This window comes from Paramormyrops kingsleyae, chromosome 19 (genome assembly GCF_048594095.1).
Source record: "Paramormyrops kingsleyae isolate MSU_618 chromosome 19, PKINGS_0.4, whole genome shotgun sequence".
In the NCBI taxonomy this organism is placed as follows: Eukaryota; Metazoa; Chordata; class Actinopteri; order Osteoglossiformes; family Mormyridae; genus Paramormyrops; species Paramormyrops kingsleyae.
In genome coordinates this window covers 24,393,135-24,415,035 of record NC_132815.1, presented here as the reverse complement: position 1 = coordinate 24,415,035, position 21,901 = coordinate 24,393,135, and the positions used below count along the sequence as shown (strand labels likewise).

Sequence of the window (21,901 nt, the reverse complement as noted above, 5' to 3'; positions counted from 1 at the left end):
ACTTCTTTAACCAATCACAGCCTTCATTATTTGGCATCACCACATTTTAAGGGACACGTCATAGATACAAAACACTGGAACATGCTTACCCGCAAAGAATGTATGGAGCAATATATGGGCGTGTCTTTATTTCATGGTGACGATGATGATAATAATAAGAAGCTGGGGGCTAAGGACCTTGCTCAAGGGCCCACGGACATGCAGTTAATCTGCAGAGGCCAGACGTGACCAGTCAACCTTCCAATCACAGGCGCAGAGGCTGAGCCCACTGAGTCACACACTGCCCACAGCTTGATGGCCGGAAGGCTTGAGTTTGAAAATGAGAAGAAAAAAAACAATGTGGTGATGTCATACAATGCAGAATATGATTGGTTAAAGAAGTGAAGGACAAGCCCCTTCTTTGATGAACCAGGGACACCTTGAGCTTGTGAAAATCAGGATGTCAAACTCCTTAATGGACAGACTGGTGAGGCTTGGACCAGCTGCAGAAGTCCTGCGTATTTCTCCTCTGTTTTTTCCCCCATTATTTTTATTTCCTTGCTCTCCCTTTTGTTCTTATTCTCTCTGAAATATGATGGATTTGTTATTTTGTCAACAAACAATGGAACTGGGTTAAAAAATTCCTTGACAGGATTATCAAGAGCCTGTAATAATACTGAGTCCCATGAATGGCTGCTGGGTTAGAAATTAATGTTATTTTATTGTTATTTGTACCAATAGCAGGTGTCAGATGTATTAACTTTAATGGTTCTGATGACACGAAAACTGAAAACTAACTAGCAGCAAAGGCAGTAGGTGTCATAACCTCTAACCAAAATAGTTCTGGTTCATTTTCCTGAATTGCTCCTGTGGTTGTACCCAAGACATGTAATAGGAGTTGATTTCCTACAAACAAATATCCAGATATATAAAGATGTACAGCAGTTTTCCCCAATCCAGTCCTCAGGGACCATCTTTGGCCTCCCAGCTGGGAACAAAAATGTGGACTGTCTGGCAGGGAGCTTGGAACCTCTATAGTACATTTAAATTGTGAATTAAGCAGACCTTGCATAAAAATATTCCCTTCTTCATAATAATATAACATCAGACTGGATTACCATCTACACCTCTGCCAGGTACAGCGGTTTAACATAAAATGATAAAGTTAGTGAAGCCCTTTCTAGAAAGTGAGACACACACTCCCTTTCTCGTGCACATTCCACAAGCTGACTTCTCAATATCTTGGTGTGAAATAAAGATAATAGCCATGTCACTAGGCAACTATGTTGCCATGGGGACCTTGCGTCACCTTTCGGTCCTCTACCCATCTCATCATCTCATTACAGTTTTAAACAAGTTTTAAAACTCATAGGACTGAAACCACAAAGCTCTCACGTTGCTTTATTTTCACAGGCACATTTTGAAATACCAGCAGATTTTAACATTACCCCAGAATATGAAGACAAGAATGATTCTTGACATAAATATGTAATTATTGCGGAATGATTCTGCAAAACAAACTAATTAGAATGAATTGAGTCAATTGCTTCAATTAGCTAATATAAATGCTGATTATAAAGTAACATCACAAATAGATATTAGCCTTTAAAACACACACACACACACACACACACACACACATATATATACACTCACCTTAAGGATTATTAGGAACACCATACTAATACGGTGTTTGACCCCCTTTTGCCTTCAGAACTGCCTTAATTCTACGTGGCATTGATTCAACAAGGTGCTGAAAGCATTCTTTAGAAATGTTGGCCCATATTGATAGGATAGCATCTTGCAGTTGATGGAGATTTGTGGGATGCACATCCAGGGCACGAAGCTCCCTTTCCACCACATCCCAAAGATGCTCTATTGGGTTGAGATCTGGTGACTGTGGGGGCCATTTTAGTACAGTGAACTCATTGTCATGTTCAAGAAACCAATTTGAAATGATTCGAGCTTTGTGACATGGTGCATTATCCTGCTGGAAGTAGCCATCAGAGGATGGGTACATGGTGGTCATAAAGGGATGGACATGGTCAGAAACAATGCTCAGGTAGGCCGTGGCATTTAAACGATGCCCAATTGGCACTAAGGGGCCTAAAGTGTGCCAAGAAAACATCCCCCACACCATTACACCACCACCACCAGCCTGCACAGTGGTAACAAGGCATGATGGATCCATGTTCTCATTCTGTTTACGCCAAATTCTGACTCTACCATTTGAATGTCTCAACAGAAATCGCGACTCATCAGACCAGGCAACATTTTTCCAGTCTTCAACTGTCCAATTTTGGTGAGCTCGTGCAAAATGTAGTCTCTTTTTCCTATTTGTAGTGGAGATGAGTGGTACCCGGTGGGGTCTTCTGCTGTTGTAGCCCATTCGCCTCAAGGTTGTGCGTGTTGTGGTTTCACAAATGCTTTGCTGCATACCTCGGTTGTAACGAGTGGTTATTTCAGTCAAAGTTGCTCTTCTATCAGCTTGAATCAGTCGGCCCATTCTCCTCTGACCTCTAGCATCAACAAGGCATTTTCGCCCACAGGACTGCCGCATACTGGATGTTTTTCCCTTTGCACACCATTCTTTGTAAACCCTAGAAATGGTTGTGCGTGAAAATCCCAGTAACTGAGCAGATTGTGAAATACTCAGACCGGCCCGTCTGGCACCAACAACCATGCCATGCTCAGAATTGCTTAAATCACCTTTCTTTCCCATTCTGACATTCAGTTTGGAGTTCAGGAGATTGTCTTGACCAGGACCACACCCCTAAATGCATTGAAGCAACTGCCATGTGATTGGTTGATAATTGCATTAATGAGAAATTGAACAGGTGTTCCTAATAATCCTTTAGGTGAGTGTATATATACATTTACTAACAAGGTGCAATTAGCACGTTAGCAGCTGATGGGTATGTGCAAAAGTCTGCTTGACGTGATTCAAAAATTATAGTAGAGTGAAACAGGAACCGAAACAAATATATGCTGAGATGAACTGTAGGCTTGCACTCAGACATCCAGCTTATTCCGTATCTTCTATTTCACTAAAAAAAAAAAGTCAGAAATTAAACGTACAAATCAGGAAACAAACAGGGAATGATCATGGAGCACAGAGCAGTCCTCCTAACACAGCTCCTGTTTAACGACCTCTCAGTGCATCACTGTCTATGGTTCCTACTCACAAATCATGGAACTTGTACTGTCACTAGGGGGTGATATTTCTAAAGTTGGCTTTAAAAACACACCACTTGTTCTCATCTGAATGATGCGGTGTGCAATTAAAAAACACAGTAATGAATTTGTGTTGCGCACAAGTCCTGAAACCTGCAGAATAGAATTCAGTCAATCTGTAGATTATTTCCATTTAATTTGTTTGCAATTTTCACCACACGATAATGAGAAGAAATACCATGCTTTCGTATTTACCTTAGGGCTCAGTGTATTTATATATTGTCTTTTAATTATGGACATGATCTCTGGCACTTGAATATGCCTTTTTGAGTGTTTCAGGCTAAGCGGTGTGTTGACGTTTGGGAGGCATTGCGGAATGCTGCAGTTAAACAGTCCAGAAGCTGTTAGGATTAGTGATTTAGCCCTGAACAGCATGTTGTTTTCGTCAGTGTGTACAGTAGCAGTGCATCCAGGCACGCACATGCTTGTCATATTAACACAAGAGGTTTAAATAGGGTTTTGTAGGTTGTCAAAAAAAAAAAAAAAGGTGATGAGAGTATGAGAGAAAGTGAAGATATGAGCAGACCTGGTTTTGGGAAGTGGGGTGGCTTGGATGGCTGTAACGTGTGTGTGTGTGTGTGTACCGTGCTGACAGGCCAGGATCAATGGTGGATTCTTTCCATCGGAAAGAATGTCGGGAATGGAAGGGCGAGGGAATGGTGACTTGGTTCTCTGGACCACAGAAGCAAGACCTATTCATGTGCTTAACACAGCCAAGACCATCCTGTGTGTACACACACACACAAAACTTTATATATTTATATTCAGACTACCAATAAATGTAATGAAGTTGAGGTTCATGCTAAAACAATTTTTATGAAAAAGGGGTTTTTAAATATATAAAACTGCTAGATATTGGAAGGTCACATTATAGCATCTGGTAAAAATGGAGATGCATATACCTGGTAGGTAAAGCCCGGCAATAAGCCGCTTTGCGATATGCAAACCTAATGTTTGTGCCGTTTCAGGTCTCCATGTGTATCTAACATGGCTGGAAAGAGAGCAGGATGTTTCCTCGAGATCTTCAGGACCCCAAAGCAGCCTGCCTGCACAGGAGAGGCCTCCTGATTCCCTCTCTGGTGCATTTCCTGCTGTAATTAGTCTCTTCATCATAGGGCCTTTCTGGACGTGACTCCTGCTGAGCTTTGTGTTCAGCCAAGAGATGTGACACAGGGCAAGATGCAGGAGCTCTGTTAAGGTTTTGGGAGACTAGTTTCCACTTTTCTTTAGCAGTCATGAGGGTTAAGACCAGTTCATTTCTAGGGGTACACAGGCATTCTGTGGTTTTGTGTACCCCATCTGGCTCTCAGACACACACACATACATAAAAGGCCCCACACTGATAGGATTATTCTGCCACACGCTGCCCCCATGCTTCCACAGGTGTAACCCAAGAGGGAAGGATGCGTTTTCTATATCCATGACGGGGCCAAGAGTGAATACACCACTGATGGGTTTATTGAAGTGGAAAACACAAAAAACAGTTTCCACAACAAAAAGGAGCAGAAATACAAAACAGTGGAAAAGAAAAAAAAGGTATCACATCTCCCTGAGCTGTACAAAATAATGAACCAACTACTGGTTGAACAGTAACACTATCAAAGCTACAGCCCCAAAAGAAAAGATTTAGCTAGAAAAGAGGCAGACAAGACAGAGCATCTATTAATTCTACATCACAATTCAAAAGACTGAAGCCCAGTTCAGGTCATGTTAGTTTGGGCCACTTTTAGTGGATCTTAACCTTGGCCAAGTCACTGTGAATTCTGAAGCTTTCCTTAGCCAACTACATATTCTCCAAAGAGGTTATTCAAATCCTAAGTGACATACGATACACATATACAGATCAGCACATGAAAATGCATGGTTGCACATCACTATTTCTGGGCATTTTAAACTATTCTTGCACCCCCCCCACCATCTCAGAGGAAAAGAAAAATACATAAATTGAGGACAATTTAAAACAGCATCCAATTTCTATGTGACAACATTCACACAATGTCTAAACTGCAATGACATTTCAGCCACATCACTACTCACAGTGAACAGGATTTCTGTAGTCCTGAAACAGCTTAGGGAAAGAACCTGTTCTGGTCACATCTTTTAATAGGCTGAATGTTTTGCCTCTTGAAAGGAACCCAACACCGATGTTCTATTGTATAGCACATGGATTTCCATCTAAAGTCAAATGCAAACATGTTACATCTATTTGACATTTAATCAGAGAGCAAGTTGTGCATGTGCCTGTTCGCGGTGGGTGGGGGGTGTTAAACACAATGAACTTGACTGCATGGCAAAGTCTGAACCTAAGCCAAGCCAGGGTTAAAAGGACTGGAAGTTTCCATGTGCTGTGATGCATGAACCAGCACATTCAAGCACCAGAGGAGAGGACAGAGGAAAGAAGGGAGAGAGATGGAGAGCATACAGCTCCGCTACTGCGGAGAGTTAGAGCACAGCTGCCCACCATTGCATTCCCTCTTCTCCTTGCTCTCCTCACAAAGCAAAAAGTCCTCTGGAGGCCAGCGCAGTTCCCCGCTCTCCACCTCACCCTCTGTGGGCTCCACCACGATGGAGGGCAGGCATTCCTGCAGCTTGCAGCACCGCTCAAAGTCTGTGGGGTCAGGGAAGATCTGGGGAGAGAAAGCAGTGGAGGCCTTAAAGGTCTGTCACCAGAAAGCCTCAGGTAATGATTTCCATACTGTACTGCAGGTTCCAGAGACCAGACTAACTAGGAGAAAAATCAGCACCTTTCACATCAAAAAATGGAAATTGCGGGTGGGAGCATGAGACCCCACATGTGCAACAAAGTCATGCAGCTCAGAGAGGGATGCAAAAAAGGATGCAGCAGGTATTTTGGAACAATTTTCATGAGGATTCATGTCAAACTTTTAAAGGCACCATGCTTCAAATTAAACTCGAGTTTTCCTATGCAAAATGGACAGTATAGGGATCAAGCCTGTGGCACATTTGAAACAGACAAACTTGCAGCAAACCATGTGACCCACGGATGGCTGCACCTGGTAGGAGTTCCTGTCTTGGTTGGCACCAAGATGCATGTCTTCCATGGCAGTGCTGGTCATCATCTCAGTCATCGCTGCCAGCCAGGGATAAGGAGCTGCCACAGCAAATCCAGAGAGTGGGATTAGTAAGAATTCTGCTTCACCAACACACACAGCTCAGAAATGCCCAGTGCTGGCAAGCGAGCAGCCGTCCAAAAGGGGTTCACATGTAGGGCGTTACAGCCAGTTCCACTTAGGGTTACAGTATGAAGTCTCTCTCCCCCCCCCCCCAAGGACTTAGAGGGATGATTATCTGATCACTAGGTGTAATCTACAGTACAATGCTGCCACTGGCTACCCTCTAATCTGCACGTAAATCCTTCATACTCATCTCCATTCCCTATTTTGCAATATATAGTACACAGCTGGTCATTCAGGCAGGATGGGGATACAGACGCTCATAGAACAGACACAGCCTCAGTAACAGATGGGGAACATTTACAAGCCTGTCAGAGAGCCCTGTAAAGTGAACAGAGTCAGAATCAATAGTGTAACTGAACTGGTGTCAGGTCATAGGAAGGCTTTGTATACTTGGGTACTTCACTATTAAGTCAGCATACGTACAAGAAAGCAGCATTTAAATGAAAATAAAAATGAAACATTTATAAACAATCCAACAGTGGAATATGCTATTTAAAAAATCTAACAAAATCTGAACACAGCAGTATACATATGAATAACTTTTCCCCCAGGACAAGTGTGAGTACTTCCTTTCCTTGGTAATAGCAATTGTTCCTTGACCGCAACAAGTTTGCCAATATTGATTTGCAAGTTAGAATTGTAAGAAATGTAGTCATTCAAAGCCAGAATGTCCATTGTGATGATGGGACCTAAGAAAGAAAAGGAAAATGACTGCCATAAGCAGCATTAATGCCAACAGACTCAATGGCAATGTTCAGCATAGCAGCACTGACACTGCACATCGATTACACTGGCATTCATGATTTATTTGGGTCTATTAATACACCACCTGGCATATTTCAGAAGGGGAGGAAAAACACACAAAAAAAATGGATAAAGTGCAAGGACTTTGATGTTGCATCCCCCGATTTCTACATTTGTCTAAACAGCTACTTTCATCAGTGAATGACCATATTCCTGCTAGTGCTTAACATGAGAACACCAGTACTGTCCACAGTACCCACACTGCTACAGGACAACCATATCAAATTATTCAAGCGACAAATCTAGAAATTCCAGGATTTCCACCAAAACAAGTTCGCAGACACCAAGCTGAACTACAACAAATCAAAATTCAAGCATATATTCTTTGCACTTCAGCTTTCCAAATTCTGCTACAATATTACAATGCACAGCAGATGTTCTAGATGAACCACTGGATTAATGTCAGATAAAGCACCATTTTCTTAATACCCAGTATTTACTACATCTTGCCAACAAACCCCAGTAGTATGGAGATGAGAAGAGGCCATCCATGAGGATAGCGCCCTCCACTGTCAGGACAGCCGGAAGCAGAGACGGCACCATCCAGACAGGCCTGCTTCAGTTTACGCTCCACTGATGACACTTCTCTCCAACCTTAAAGAGCAGCCTATCACTGACATCTACAGTACCAATAGAATGTAGCTGAGGTGATAGTTTACTATACTACCATAAGCTATGTAAAGTCTCTCTCTCTCTCTCTACACAATTTGGGGAGAAAATCCAGCATGCATCTAAAATATCATCTCTATTATGGGAAAAGCGCACTCTAAAAACCATGTAGGAACGGCAACATTAATGTATGTCTCATACATTAACATCTAGGCTAAAAAGGTCAATATTAAACATGTCATAAGTGACATAACCAGCAATGAGCACAAAGTACAATTCCTGTAGGCCTACTAATACAGAAACTGAACACAACAGAAGAGGTGGACAAAAATTCCGCAGGAGACAAGATGTTTAAAATAACCATTGAGCAATCAGCTATATGGACCGCTGGTGAGACGCAAGCCAGCAGAGCTCAGCCTGCATGTGTCAGTCAGTCATTCGATAAAATGGGCTGTCAAAGCGTTGGAGCCGCACTCCCAGCCGGTATACAATTCTATGCCCTAAACACACATGTATGATGTAACCATGAGTTAGACTCAAAGCCACAAAAGAATCTACTGGTATAATCTGGATTTCTCTGGTCACGTGCGTTTTCATAAAAGCGACCTGAAAACCTGAATGTAAATTACATAGAACAGATGCAATAGACTTCACAGCGTTTCAACTGTGCATAAGAAAATCGAGCTCAAATTTAACAACTAAACCGTCTGTGAACCAGAACTAGAAGAAAAAATGCATTCATGGGGGTAAATGATTCGGCAGATTTTTTACAAATGTAATTACATTACTAAATTACCAACTCCCCAAGACAGCAAAACAATAGTTCTCCAAATGAGATATACGCAAAAATAAATGCACACAACAGGCAAGCGGTTTTTTTTTTTTTTTTTTTTTTTTAAATGGATACCAAAATTTCAGTCTTGGACCCAATTTTTCCCCTGTATTTGACATCGCTCTGCGTAATATAGCCCTTCGTATATTAAAACAAAGGTCAATTTAAGGACAAACATATCTAACACTCTCCCCAACCCCCCTCGTGTTCATTACAGCTCTTTTAGATTTTTGCAGCTTGAATCATTGATATAGCGCACTGAAATGCAGCTTCTCAATAAAGGGAATGTAAACATCTGCCAACCTGCTGTAACGTACGATCGTAAAACGTCTCAGTCCTTGGGCTTATATTATGAGATTGACAAGATGTGGTTGTATTTTTAATGGAAGATATTTTTTTTAAAATACGGCGCCAGTAGACTAATGATACGTACCACTTCAGAGTAAAATGCAGACATAAAGTCACACCTGTGCTTTGGTCAGCTTAAATTGTTTGTGGAAAGCCGTCACCACTCCTTGACGAGCACTTCTTAGCCCGATGACAAATTCCGTGCGAAAATCTTACGATGATGCGAAACACACGAGTAAATCAATCTACCAATTATTTAATGATGCAGAAAACGTGCAGCGCAGACAATCAGCGCGCGCTTCCAGCGCTGGCAAGCTCCGATACCTCGTGCGGACAGAATGATTTCGAAGGAGGGGCGTGGCCTAGTGCGTCAGCGCAAGAGCCTGGAAATTCTTCAATGGCAAGGGGCGTGCGCGGTGCCGGCTAGCCAATCACAAACAGTGATATCACGTTCATTCAGGAAAATGAACAGCATCTTCCAACTTCAATGCAGCCGTATACCTAATGTAGGCGACATTCATTGAGTCATTCCTCCTTTGCACATGTCTGCGGAACGTACGGGACAAAACACTCATTCCATTCTTTTTTCCCTGCTGGTCTGAACAACCCCTGTACATTAAAATTATGTCTCAGATTTGATTTTCACAATACAATCCGACAACTAACAAATGCTTTCTGTTAAGCGATAATGAATATTACAGTCGGGAACTACTCTATTAATGTAAGCGAAATTAAACACAGGAACCAGTTTTCCGGTTGTTAATACAGCCAAAATACAAAGAATGTTAGTAGTGCGACCTTGAAACATTTTATGGTAAAGATACAACCTAGTTCCTTCAAGATTAAAGATCTTTATCAACAATGTGCAACAGCGGCAGGAGAATGCTTAGTCATTCAGCCTCACTCCGTTATAAAAGTTTAAGGACAGTACGAAACAATACAGGTGGTGGAAAACTGTAAGATATAACGCAAAACAATACAAAGCCGTGAAAATCAATGCAAGTCAGTGCAAAAACAATACAAAATAGGGCAAAAGGGAACAATATGTAGTCTGTGGCTGAAGAAGTGCAGTAAAAGGTCTATAGCAGGGGTCTCCAATTACATAGAACAGATGCAATAGACTTCACAGCGTTTCAACTGTGCATAAGAAAATCGAGCTCAAATTCAACAACTAAACTATCCAGTAGGTTTTCTATCCTACCTGGCTTCTGATGAGTCACACCTGTTCTCAGGTAAATACCAGGAACAGGTGTGGCTCATCAGAAGCCAAGTGGGACAGAAAACCTACTGGATAGTAGCTCTCCAGGACCGGAGTTGGAGAATCCTGGTCTATAGAGTGCCACCAACATGCTTGTTATGGAAAATGCAGATGTTGGAAACTGGAATGGCCTAAAATGGCTTGAGGATGCTCTTGAGTCAGGTGGTCAGTGTTCTAATGCTGCAAAACCTCATTCCAGAGTGCAGTATTGTGAATGGTTTGTGGTGGGAGTACAGTAGCTAGGGTCCTGAATTATTGACTGGACTTTATAACAGCAGCGGTTATGGTGCAGCTGATCGATGGAGGGGAATTAAGTTCCTGTGATCGCAATCTTTCGTCACACACTGTAAGAAAAAAAGGGCACAGTCCTAGTACAATTAATGTACCCCCAATAGAGCGAAGTGTTCCTTCCATTTCTGTACCTTAAAAGGTACATTTATCTACAACTAGGGTACAATTGGCAGACTCTTGAGGGTACAGCCCCACTGACAAGTATAAATCGGTACTTTTTTCTTTATGGCTTCACCATACCATTCCCTGATACTGTTGGTAATAATACTCTCAGTGGTACTACAGTAGTAACTGCTAAGTGGTGCCTCACTCACACCCATTTCCTCAGGTGTCTTAGAAACTGAAGTCATTGATGGGATTTGGTGAGGATGGACCCGGGATTCTTCATCTACTACCTTTCGATCCATAAGTGCCCACTAGATGTCCATCAGTGGTGATTGTTGGGTGACTTCTAAAGTGCTTCCTGAAGTTCACAGTGACCTCCTATGTGTAAGTGGTGCGTAGGGTGAGTTCTTGTCACTACACCACTCCACCAGACCTGCCACCTCACTCCTGTAGTTTTAATTACTGTAGTATCACAAGCAAATTTGATGATGTAATTGATGCTACATTCACCAGACTATCCATGCCCCTACTGTGTCCCTGACTTTCCTATAGCTCCCTACATAGATGATATTGGCCTGCAAGGGGCCTTCAACCTGTTTCATGGATAGAGAGACAGAGCAGGGACTCCATGGTGGATAGAGAGACAGAGCAGGGACTCCATGGTGGATAGAGAGACAGAGCAGGGACTCCATGGTGGATAGAGAGACAGAGCAGGGACTCCATGGTGGATAGAGAGACAGAGCAGGGACTCCATGGTGGATAGAGAGACAGAGCAGGGACTCCCTCCTTACACATTAAAAATTGGGCTATGCATTTGGCCTGGCTTATATTAATGAGCATGAACTACATTAACCTGTCATTTAAGAATAAAAGAATATACGAATGACCCTACTAACCTATTTATTTTGTTGTGGGGTGGTGCAGTGGTTAGCATTGTCGCCTCACACCTCTGGGACCTGGGTTCAAGTTTCCACCATTGTTCCATGTGTGGAGTTTGCATGTTCTCCCTGTGCCGTTGTGGGGTTTCCTCCGGGTACTCCAGTTCCCACCCCCACCCCCAGTCCAAAAACATGCTAAGTCTAATTGGAATTTTACTGAATTGTCCGTAGGTGTGAATGGTGTTGTGTGTGCCTTGTGCTTGGTTGGTGCCCCATCCTGGGTTGTTCCCTGCTTTGTGCCCATAGCCTTTGGGATAGGCTCTGGACCCCCTGTAACCCTGAATAATATAAGCGGTTTTAGAAAATTGATAGATGTATTTATTTCGTCGTGACGTGATGGTGCAAAAACTATGAACAATATTAATTTAGCCTTATAATTGTTACATTTTTGCATTACATTTCTATTTAATTTCAAAGATTTTTAAGGTGTGTGTATATATGGTTCAGGTAACTTAGTCAACACAGTAGTGTTTCTATTCTTGTTATTAATACATGCAGAAAAAATTCAAGACACAAAGTGTACTGGATTAAGTGCAACAGACAGTGTTTAAATTGCAGTGGAGGTTATATATGAACAAGAATAAACGAAAAAAGACAATGGAAAAATTACAATATTAGCACATGCCTAACCGTTCTATTGGATAACACCTCAGAAAAAAACAACAGAATTCTGATCAGCAAAAGACAACAACGAACACTCCCATAAGATGCTGGAGCATGTGTCACCATTGTGTCACCATTGGCTCAAAACAGCAACAAAGTGCAGGAGAGGCAGCGGTCAAGTTCAAGACGTCTAGGGGTTTATAACATTATGATTTTACCAAAAAGAACTTTCAACCGACGAAACAAAAATACAACAGAAACACAACAGCTCCCCCTCCCCCTGGTACACAGACCAGGCCCCTTTATCAAATCGTTCTGGACACGCCTCACACGCCGGCACATCCCACCAATTAGCGTAGGGAGCCTGGCCTGGAATAGAACAAAACACGGACAGATAAGAAACAGAACATGCACTGCAGAACATGCACTGCAGAACATGCAGGGGATGTAACATATGGCGGGTGGGATATGCTGTCATCCAGGTTGGATATTGATGTTGGGTGAACCACATACTTTTGGTCATACTGTACAGTGATGCCTGCCGTTCACGAACGCTGTGGTCTAAGAACAAGTCACACTCTGCTCCCGCGATGCCTCAGTCTGCCAGTCGCCACACTATAGGCGTATTTTTGTATTGTGTGTGTATGTTTTTTTTTTTTTTAAAGTTTTTACTATAAAAACCAGAAAATTAACAAAAAATATTATTTGGTAGGCTTGTGATCGAATTTCAGTGCTTTCTTATGGGAAAAATTCCCTTGGTTCGCATACAAATTGGTTCACGACCACTTTCCTGGAACGGATTGTGTTCGTGAACCGCAGGCACCACTGTATAGTGAAATTCTGTAAAATTAATAATATTAGGCTCCAGAAGGAGGCGCTAATTTCACATTTAAAAAAATCTTCAGATTGCTGGAAGTCAACTACGACTTTTACAGCACAAGTGATGGTTACTATCCATGTCACACATTGTTAGTTTAGGTTCACAAACTGCAGATTTTCTCAGGTTTTTCATACTCAGATTTGATATTTTTATCCTCTGTAATAATGGCCTTTATTACATGATTATTATGATTATTATAATGATTATTGAGTGTGATTAATGTTCATGGTTTGAGAGAGAAGTTTTCAATTGCCAGCACAAACCCACCTCGGTGAATAAGATGCAGACCTCGCTGATGGGACACTGCCCTGATATTGCCTCTCTGATTGGTTATTCTGACGTCGAATGGTGTGATCCAAATGCCTCTCAATAGTAAAATTGAGTTACATTAAAAATCATATTTATATTCTCATTTTCTTCAGCTATAAGCCTACTTACACACAAAGTGTCAATGGACATGGTCAGCAGGTATAAAATGCAATACATTCAATATACAATAATACAAGCACAACAACATCAGTAGAATTCCTGTTACTTAGGAAATAGCATTAGATGGGTTAGATCAGCTATTTTTTTTTGGGGGGGGGGGGGTTAGGTTCTTGACAGTAAATGCTGCTAATTGTCGGTTACCAAAAAGGGACACTCGATAAAATCTGACAAGCAGCGGTGGGGGTTCCCCCGGGGAAAATTGCCGGTGATGACTAAACAGCTCTCAGGATCTCAAGAAGGAGGCAACTGGGCATGAGATGCAGGTGCTCAGGCACCCCCTGCCCCCCCACAGCATATCCCTGCTATGAAAAAGGAGTTTTCAGGTTACATGTGTGATTCAGTTATTCTGACAGATGCAGGTGTTTTGTTCTATTAGCTCTGGAAGAGCAACTGAGGACCAATATGGAGGTTTCAAGCAGTGTTCATTAATTAAGCAGTGATTTTCCTACAAACATCCTGCCATTGTTACTGGTAGAGTACATTGTTAATGCTGCTAGAGATTTTGGGCCTTGAGAAAGCAACCCAAACCAACCCGATCTAGTAATGTTCCAAATTTGTCCTACAAACACCCCCACCCCCCTTTACAGCTCCCCTGGTTACTGGTCCCTCACTGGAAGCTCAGCCTAGCAGCACTGGTACCTCAGTTGGCCCCTTGACAGCTGTATGCTTGTGATGTTTTATCATAGAATCAAACATTCCTCTCCTGATTATTATTATTGACAGTGGCATTTCTGATTTTGTTTTAATTTGGAAATTCCCCAAGAGCATGATGTATTCTTCAGCTACTACAGCCCATAGCAGTAAGACTGAGAAAATGCAGACACAGAAAACAGCGAGAAGAGGAACCGAAAGCAGCCCCCCCCCTCCCCACATCCTGCCCAAAAAACATAATTACCCTCTCTGAGCTCCACAGCCTCACACCTGTCTCCTCCAGCCCCCAGGGACACAATTACTCACCTTGAAAAATCAATACATTTATTATTTGGTTTATAAAGCAAAGTAGCATTTTATTAATCTCATGTTACATGTGCAAATAGGTCCAGAATGTGAAAATGCTGCATGTGAAATGGCAAAGCCAAATTTTCTACAATTTAGCTATACTGATAAGATTAAGCTGTTTAACTTTATTAATTTATTAATTATTAAGCAACAATTTACATACTGGGATCATAAAGGGTTTTGATTCCTTAATGCTCAAGATATAGCTTTTCTAATCCTGAATGGATCAAATAAATCTGTGTATACCATCCTCTCAATCACCATAGTGAATACTTACACTGAGCAGGAGATTTCTGGCTCCATTCTTTCATATAAATGGTTTTTTGTTTGCTTTTACCCTCTTTGTTACACATTGGTGACCATGTGAGTTTTAAAGAAACAAATGAAAACTGTGTAAAGACCCACATGCTTTTGCAGACCACTCTAATATTGCTAAGGCTCATGGTGCACGACACTGTCTTTTGAGCGGAGTGATCTGCTAGCACAGCTCAGCAAACATCTCCGCTCTTCATTTGCATATGTTCTGTAAGCTTGGGCTGTTCTTCACCCAGCATGGTTGGGGTGGGGGGGGGGGATGATCTCCTAAACTCTAGCAGTTAGACTGAGAAGCTGCACAGAAACAGGTAGGTGGGGAGGATGTGAAAACTGGACACCCTCCTACTGACTTTTCAGAAGCAGCAGCAGTGACACCTGGCACCCCGACCCCCCCAGTCTCATTCTCCAAAATGTTCAAACAGACATAAATATGTCCCCGTACATTTTCACTCTATAGGTTTATGAGATAAAGTTTTAAATTTGGACAACTTCAGTGTTTCCCGCTGGGTTGAAACTATGGTTTACAGGGCTGTATTTCATGAGGCACACTGAAGAGGAGTAGATAAAACACTTAGGATGTATTTAACACAATTCAACTAAAGCTTCCCATTCCATTCAACATCCATGACTATTAATTCAGTGCTGGGTTCCTGTCAGGCTATCTGATGAAATACAGGACACTTTTGAAACACCAGTTCACCTAAAACATTGGCCTTCAGAACTCGGGTGGGGTCCACATCACTAAGAAACTTGTTACACACAGAACCAGAGCAGAAATCAAGCCCCCAGCCCTGGGGGTGTGAGGCTACATTACCCACTGAGGCATCAAACCACCAAAAAAAAACATCTCTTGCTAATTATTTATAGTCACTGCATTCAAATGAGAAAGCATTTCGAAAGATGTTTCCTGTGAAAGGAGCCCTGGGACTGAATGTTGGGGGGGGGGGGGGGGTCTGCACTACGGTATATGAGCAGAAGTTCATCTCAGCTCCACAGAAGTGAGTGACTGTGTCCTCTCAGCTCTGACCCCTCTGTCTGCCAAGACCCTGACCATCAGTATGAAGCTCAGCACAACCCTGTTCACCATCATAATGGTGGCAATATCTGGTAAGGGGCTGGATACGTGACTGAGACTGCCGGTGCGATCTCTCTGTGAATATTATTAACAATGCATGACCATTCATGCAGATTAGTAGTAGGTAACATACTGATTGTTTCTTAATTACAGACAGCCGTATATTAATTGCAAAATTTTGTTTTGGTAAATCTGCAGGTTTGAAGGCCGCTGTCGTGCTGACCCAGGAGAAGTCTGTGTCTTTGTCTCTAGGGACAAATGCCAAAATATCTTGTTCAGTAAGCAGTGGCAGTTGGGCCATTTCTTGGTTTCAACAGAAGGCTGGAAGTGCTCCTCAGTTCCTGCTGGTTAATTCTAACAGAGCACCTGGATTGCCAGACAGGTTCACATATTCCGAGTCTGGGAGTCAGGAATACCTTCACATCAACGGCGTGAAGGCAGAAGATGAGGCAGTGTACTACTGTGCCTGTGTTAATTGTGAGGGAGCCACAGTGAGACACTTCACTGAGACGCTCACACAAAAACCCAAAGGGGAACCTAACCTGGGGTCGGCCTTACAGTGAAACCTTGTCACCAAGCACAGGTCCAGTACAGCTGAAAATGGATCAGACACATCACCTCCACTGGATTAACACAATACCAAGAGCTTATTGGGGGACTTTCTAGATTTATCTCTTCACAGCACATCCACGGAGATGCAACAAGATGGGCTTTTGTGCGGCTGTAAGTCACTGTGAGTCACCAGATTTGGGGAAGGAATGAAACTCATTGTCCTTAGTAAGTAAGTACATAATGAACACACCAAAGCATGCTTAACACTAATACAGCAACAGTGACCTATTTATTGCCAATATACATTTATAGTTATAGTTAAGTATTTAAATAATCAAAATTAATAAGCTTTTTTCCCACTGGATCTCTGGAAGATATAGTCATATTTAATACCTGGGAATTTCTATAATTTGGCAAATACAAGAAATAAATGATCTGGGGTTATTTGCACCCTGTATGTATATGTTAAAAAGTAAAAAATGCTTTTACTGTGTTCAGTATCTTGAAATGCTGACAGTGCTGATCCACTGAGCGAAGCTGTACATGGCTGACGGTTTTTGTTAGGCTCTGTATCACTGTGTCTGCCACCAGCTTTGGTGGGGGCACGATGCTGAATGTCGGTAAGTTAAATATCTCACATTAGAAGCAGTAACAGTAGGGGTGATAAGGGCAGACTGTCCTGTAACTGTCTTATCAGTGTTAATATGTTGAATAAAATAATTGGCTCTATCACTATTCACCTTCTGACAGATGCTGGGATGAAAATCAACCTTTTCTCATAGATATATCTGTAAACACTGATGATTTATTTGACATCATACTGATGACTCTGATTTACTGATTTTGAGTACGATTTTGAAATACTGACAATCTAACGATTTAACTGTCCAGAAAAATAGCTATTCTTAGCTGTTTAGATAATTAATATGTATTTCTATATCGCTGTGTAGTTAGATTGTTCATATAAGCTTGATAACTAAGAAGTATATTCGTGTCCCTGATAGGCTACTGCCATTCAGGCTGTAAGCTCTTAGTACGTAACTGCACGGAGCTGACGCATCGGTCTCCCTCGCTTGTCCCCCGGCAGATCGCTCCCCGTCTCCCCCATCGCTGAGCCTCATGCCGCCGTCCCAGACTGAACTGTCTCAGGGAAAGGCCACTTTGGTGTGCATGGCGCAGGGCTTCTTCCCAGACACGGCCGCCGTGTCGTGGACCGAAGGCGGCAGCAGTCGGACGGGCAGCGAGGTGCAAACCGCCGTGCCGGAGCGGCGATCCGACGGCACATACTCGCTCATCAGCCTACTGACCGTGACGGCGGCGCAGTGGAGCTCCGGGGTCTCCTACTCCTGCCAGATCAGACACTCCGCCCTGACCTCGCCGCTCAGCCGCAGTGTGAGCCAGGCGGAGTGCCAGTAACTGCAGCTCACCACCAGGCGAAGGCAGCACATCAAAATAAGCGATATTTGATGTTACGGCGCTTCCCAGTATTGTACTCGGCTTAAAGAAGCATGTGTGTGCTGATCGGTAAATGTATTTGTAAAATGTTACAGTCCGAGATGATCGGAAATAAAACGCTTTCAAGTTATTGCAAATGCTTAGATAAATGGCAGGCTCAATAAAGACAAAATACAAATACCGAGTTTAATTAATTAGCAGTTTGTTTTATAAATGCATGTGATTGAATGAGTGGAGTTTGCATGGACTGGTGTCTCTGTTCGTAGCGAGTAGGTATACACTTTCTAAGACCATGAATTACACAGCTATTATATACCGTTACTGTACGTAATATGCCACATGACAGATAATAAAAATGGCTGCATACACGCTGTCCTAACAATCATTAAAATATGTTGACCGTAAAAGCCCCGGCACCATGAAACAGGACGGGCTATGAGTTTTTGGGGTACAGTTTAACTCATCAGTGGTAATCAGTAGTAATTCTAGTATTACTGCTATGACAATGTTACAGTAACACAACAACTGACAGACACTCATTAGGGAAGCAAACTCGACTGACCTGTCTTAACAGCTGAAGTCTGCGCCACTGACTGGAGTTAAATCTGCTCAATTTTGAGTCGTCCATTCCATGTGAAGAATATTTTCTAATGTCTCTTTTACCACATTTATTCATATTCTCTCTCAATAGCCTACAACTGTATGCTAGTCAGTCAGATAACAGCATCTGCCCACCTCCAAGTTCACGTTAATGGGGTTGTCAGCTTTGGTCAGCCGGCTTCTGTGACATTTTCAGTTCGAGACAAGTCTGCACACATATTCACATGTATGTAACAGATGAGTCCTAACTGATAACACCAATAACAACAAAGTATATATATATATATATAGGATATATATATATACTAGCAAGGTTGGATTTAGGCAGGAAATCCTACGGCAAATTTATATTATTCTATTATAAACCTAAAATTAGCAACATCAAAAGTGTTGGGGTAGTTTGGCAAACCCGATTTAGGGGAGCGTGGACCCCCCTGGGTTAAAGTTACTGTTGGAATCTGCATCATAACATGCTGCTGTAACAACAAGGAAAAAAGAAACAGTAGTGTTGTGTCAGGGTCAGCACCCATCTGTCCCAGCCATTTATGTCTCCATCCCGTTTGGCCAGCAGGTGTCGCTGGCCATCCTGTCCTTCCTGTTGTCCATGTCCTTAGTGTGTTTCCTCCACTCCCTGGACTGCCGCATGGCTCTATGGCCTGAGCATGTGGCTACTAATCTATCAGTCTTGTGTTCAAGTCCACCCACCTCTGTTTTTGTATTTCCTTTATTAGTTTTTCTAGTTCCTGAGTTTTGTGGTTTGCATTCTGGTTTGGTTTTTAACTCCAAAAATTGGGTGAACGAGGTGTTTAATTGAGGCAGAAACAAGCAGGACCATACAATAACAACACAACGTTAATGACTGGATGGGGAAACATACTCGAACGTGGACTTAAATATACAGGACTAATTAACAACAACTAGACACAGCTGGGAACACTGGGATTCCACATGAGGTAAATGGGGGGGGGGGGGGGGGGGGCGTGACACACGGGAGAATCAGATGAGCAGGGCATTACATAAAGATGATACTTTCTACAGCTGTGTTACGTTTCGTACGTGTGGGCGAGCGGGCAAACAGGCAAGCGAAGCCGGAAGTGCAGGCAAACGGGTTTTACTGAACAGAACCAAGGCAACAACAAACATCGACGAACATTAATGACGGATCTGGGGAAGACTGACTCAGACATGGACTAAATACAGAAGACAAGTCGAAATAACAAGGAACAGCTGGGCACGATTGGGAAAGCACACGTGGATAATGAGGGGGCGTGGCACACATCGGGATCGAACGGAGCGGATCGTGACAGAACCCCCCCCCAAAGGCGCGCACACCGGGCGCGCCCGAGAGGAGGCGACGGACGAGACCGGGGAACAGGACCTGGAAGACAAAAGCAAAACATCAACGAGACACCGGAAACAGGACAGAGACACAGAACAGGAACAAGGACCAGAAAAACGACAAGACCTGACAGAGGACAGGGAACGCGGACAGGCAGACAAAGAAAGGAGACAGAGAGGGGACAGAAAATGGAGGAACAAAAGGGCCGGGAGTGAACACGGGAGGCACAGAGGGACGAGCAGCAAAAACTGGAGGGACAAAGGGACCAGGAGGGGACGGAGGAGACACAGAGGGACGAGGAACCGAGACAGGAGGAACAAAGGGACGAGGAGACGGAACAAAGGGAGGAGGAAGAATAGGGCGAGCTCGAGGGAACCCAGGCGGGCGAGGGAAGGCAGCCGCAGGGGCCACAGGCGGAAGGGAGGCCGGAGCAGGAGGGGACCACACACGGGACAAGGAGACAGACGTAGGGACCGACAAAGGAAACAAGGAGGGAGCAGGAGGGAACACTGGCACAGGCAGGCAGGAGGGGGAAGCCGCAGCAGGCGGAGGCGCAGGCGGAGGCGCAGCCGGAGCCAGGGAAGGCGCCGTCCGACGCCCAGCCGAAGCGGGGGGACCCGGAGGCGGCAGCCGAGCCGGAGCCGGAGGACCCGCAGGCAGCCACCGAGCCACGGCCAGGGGACGCACGGGCGAGCCAGGGGTTAGGGCAGGCGGGACCAGGACCCGACGCCTGTGCCCCCGTCCCTTACGGGAAACGGACAGGCGCGGTCCTGGGGTGTGTCGGCCTTGCTGAGGCAAGGGTGAGGGAGTCAAGAGGGAGGTCTGTGCTGGGCGGACAGAAGTCAAGGCCTCTATAGAGGCAACAGGCAGGGCAGCCGGAGCCGCGGGCGTGGTCGCAGGCGGGGCAGCCAGAGCCGCGGGCGTGGCCGCAGGCGGGGCAGCCAGAGCCGCGGGCGTGGCCGCAGGCGGGGCAGCCAGAGCCGCGGGCGTGGCCGCAGGCGGGGCCGCGGGCAGAGCGGCGGCCTCAGGCGGGGCCGCGGGCAGAGCGGCGGCCTCAGGCGGGGCCGTGGGCCCGGCCGTAGCAGCGGATGGAGCCGCGGGCGCGGCCGGCTGGACAGGCGAGCAGGGCTGGGCCGGCTGGACAGGCGAGACGGGCAGGACAGGCGAGTAGTCAGCCAGGGGCGCTGCGGGCGTGCAGGGCTGGCCGGACAGGACAGGCGAGACGGGCAGGACCGGCGAGCAGGGCTGGACGGACAGGACAGGCGAGACGGGCAGGACCGGCGAGCAGGGCTGGGCCGGCTGGACAGGCGAGACGGGCAGAACAGGCGAGTGGTCAGCCAGGGGCGCTGCGGGCGTGCAGGGCTGGCCGGACGAGACGGGCAGGTCAGGCGAGACGGGCTTGGGTGTGCGGCCAGCAGGAGGTGCCGCAGGCAGAGCAGGCACCTCGGCAGGCGTGGGTGCAGGCGGAGGCAGCGCCGGAACCGCAGACGCAGCCACAGGCACCACCAGCACGTGGCCAACAGGGGGCGCCGCAGCAGGCACCCTCAGGTCCCGGCCAGCAGGGGGCGCTGCCATCACGCGGCCAGCAGGGGGCGCCGCCATCACGCGGCCAGCAGGGGGCGCCGCCATCACGCGGCCAGCAGGGGGCGCCTCCGTGGGCACCTCAGGCAAGCAGCCAGCTGCAGGCGGTGCTGCAGGCAGAGCGGCGACGGCAGTCGCGGGCGTGGCTGCAGTGCCGACAGGCGAGCCGGGCTGGACCGGTGAGACGGGCAGGGCCGGCGAGCGGTCCGCAGGGGCCGCCGTAAGCAGCGCGGCAGCATCAGCAGGGGGAGCTGCGGGCGTGGCTGCTGGTGAGCAGGACAGGACGGGCAGGTCAGGCGAGCAGGGCAGGACGGGCAGGTCAGGCGAGCAGGGCAGGACGGGCAGGTCAGGCGAGCAGGGCAAGCGACCAGCAGGGGCCGCCCCAGCGAATACCTCGGGCAGAGTGGCGACGGCCGGA

General features: G+C 45.3%; 1 protein-coding gene, 1 long non-coding RNA gene and 1 gene segment (V, D, J or C); 1 reads left to right on the top strand and 2 right to left on the bottom strand.

The window, feature by feature from the left end:
- Positions 1 to 4,649: 4,649 nt before the first annotated feature.
- LOC111850696 (protein LBH-like) lies at positions 4,650 to 9,316 on the bottom strand. Of its 2 annotated transcripts, none has more exons than XM_023824877.2 (3): positions 9,089 to 9,316; positions 6,228 to 6,325; positions 4,650 to 5,840 (listed from the first exon to the last, which is right to left on the bottom strand). In XM_023824877.2, exons 2-3 carry the CDS (start codon positions 6,300 to 6,302, stop codon positions 5,643 to 5,645), a joined length of 273 nt encoding a protein of 90 aa, XP_023680645.1. In that variant the 5' UTR covers positions 6,303 to 6,325; positions 9,089 to 9,316; the 3' UTR covers positions 4,650 to 5,642. The 2 variants fall into 2 exon arrangements, with proteins under 2 accessions (XP_023680645.1, XP_023680646.1); XM_023824878.2 differs by lacking the exon at positions 9,089 to 9,316 and adding an exon at positions 8,959 to 9,066.
- A 2,613-nt stretch (positions 9,317 to 11,929) lies between these two features.
- Positions 11,930 to 18,583, bottom strand: LOC140580847 (uncharacterized). Its single transcript, XR_011984033.1, has 3 exons — positions 18,526 to 18,583; positions 13,346 to 13,441; positions 11,930 to 12,567 (listed from the first exon to the last, which is right to left on the bottom strand). It is a non-coding gene; the product is annotated as an uncharacterized lncRNA (long non-coding RNA).
- LOC140581168 (immunoglobulin lambda constant 6-like) lies at positions 16,523 to 18,153 on the top strand. The segment is given in 2 exon segments: positions 16,523 to 16,733; positions 17,596 to 18,153. Coding segments are annotated over 2 exon segments (348 nt in total).
- Positions 18,584 to 21,901: the final 3,318 nt, after the last annotated feature.

What these genes read in the sequence shown, in the direction of transcription:
- LOC111850696 (XM_023824877.2), bottom strand. Translation starts at nt 6,302, where the DNA reads ATGACTGAGATGATGACCAGCACTGCCATGGAAGACATGCATCTTGGT. An exon ending in AAGACAGGAACTCCTACCAG is followed by an intron (nt 5,841 to 6,227) that starts GTGCAGCCATCC and finishes TTCTCTCCCCAG; the next exon opens with ATCTTCCCTGACCCCACAGA.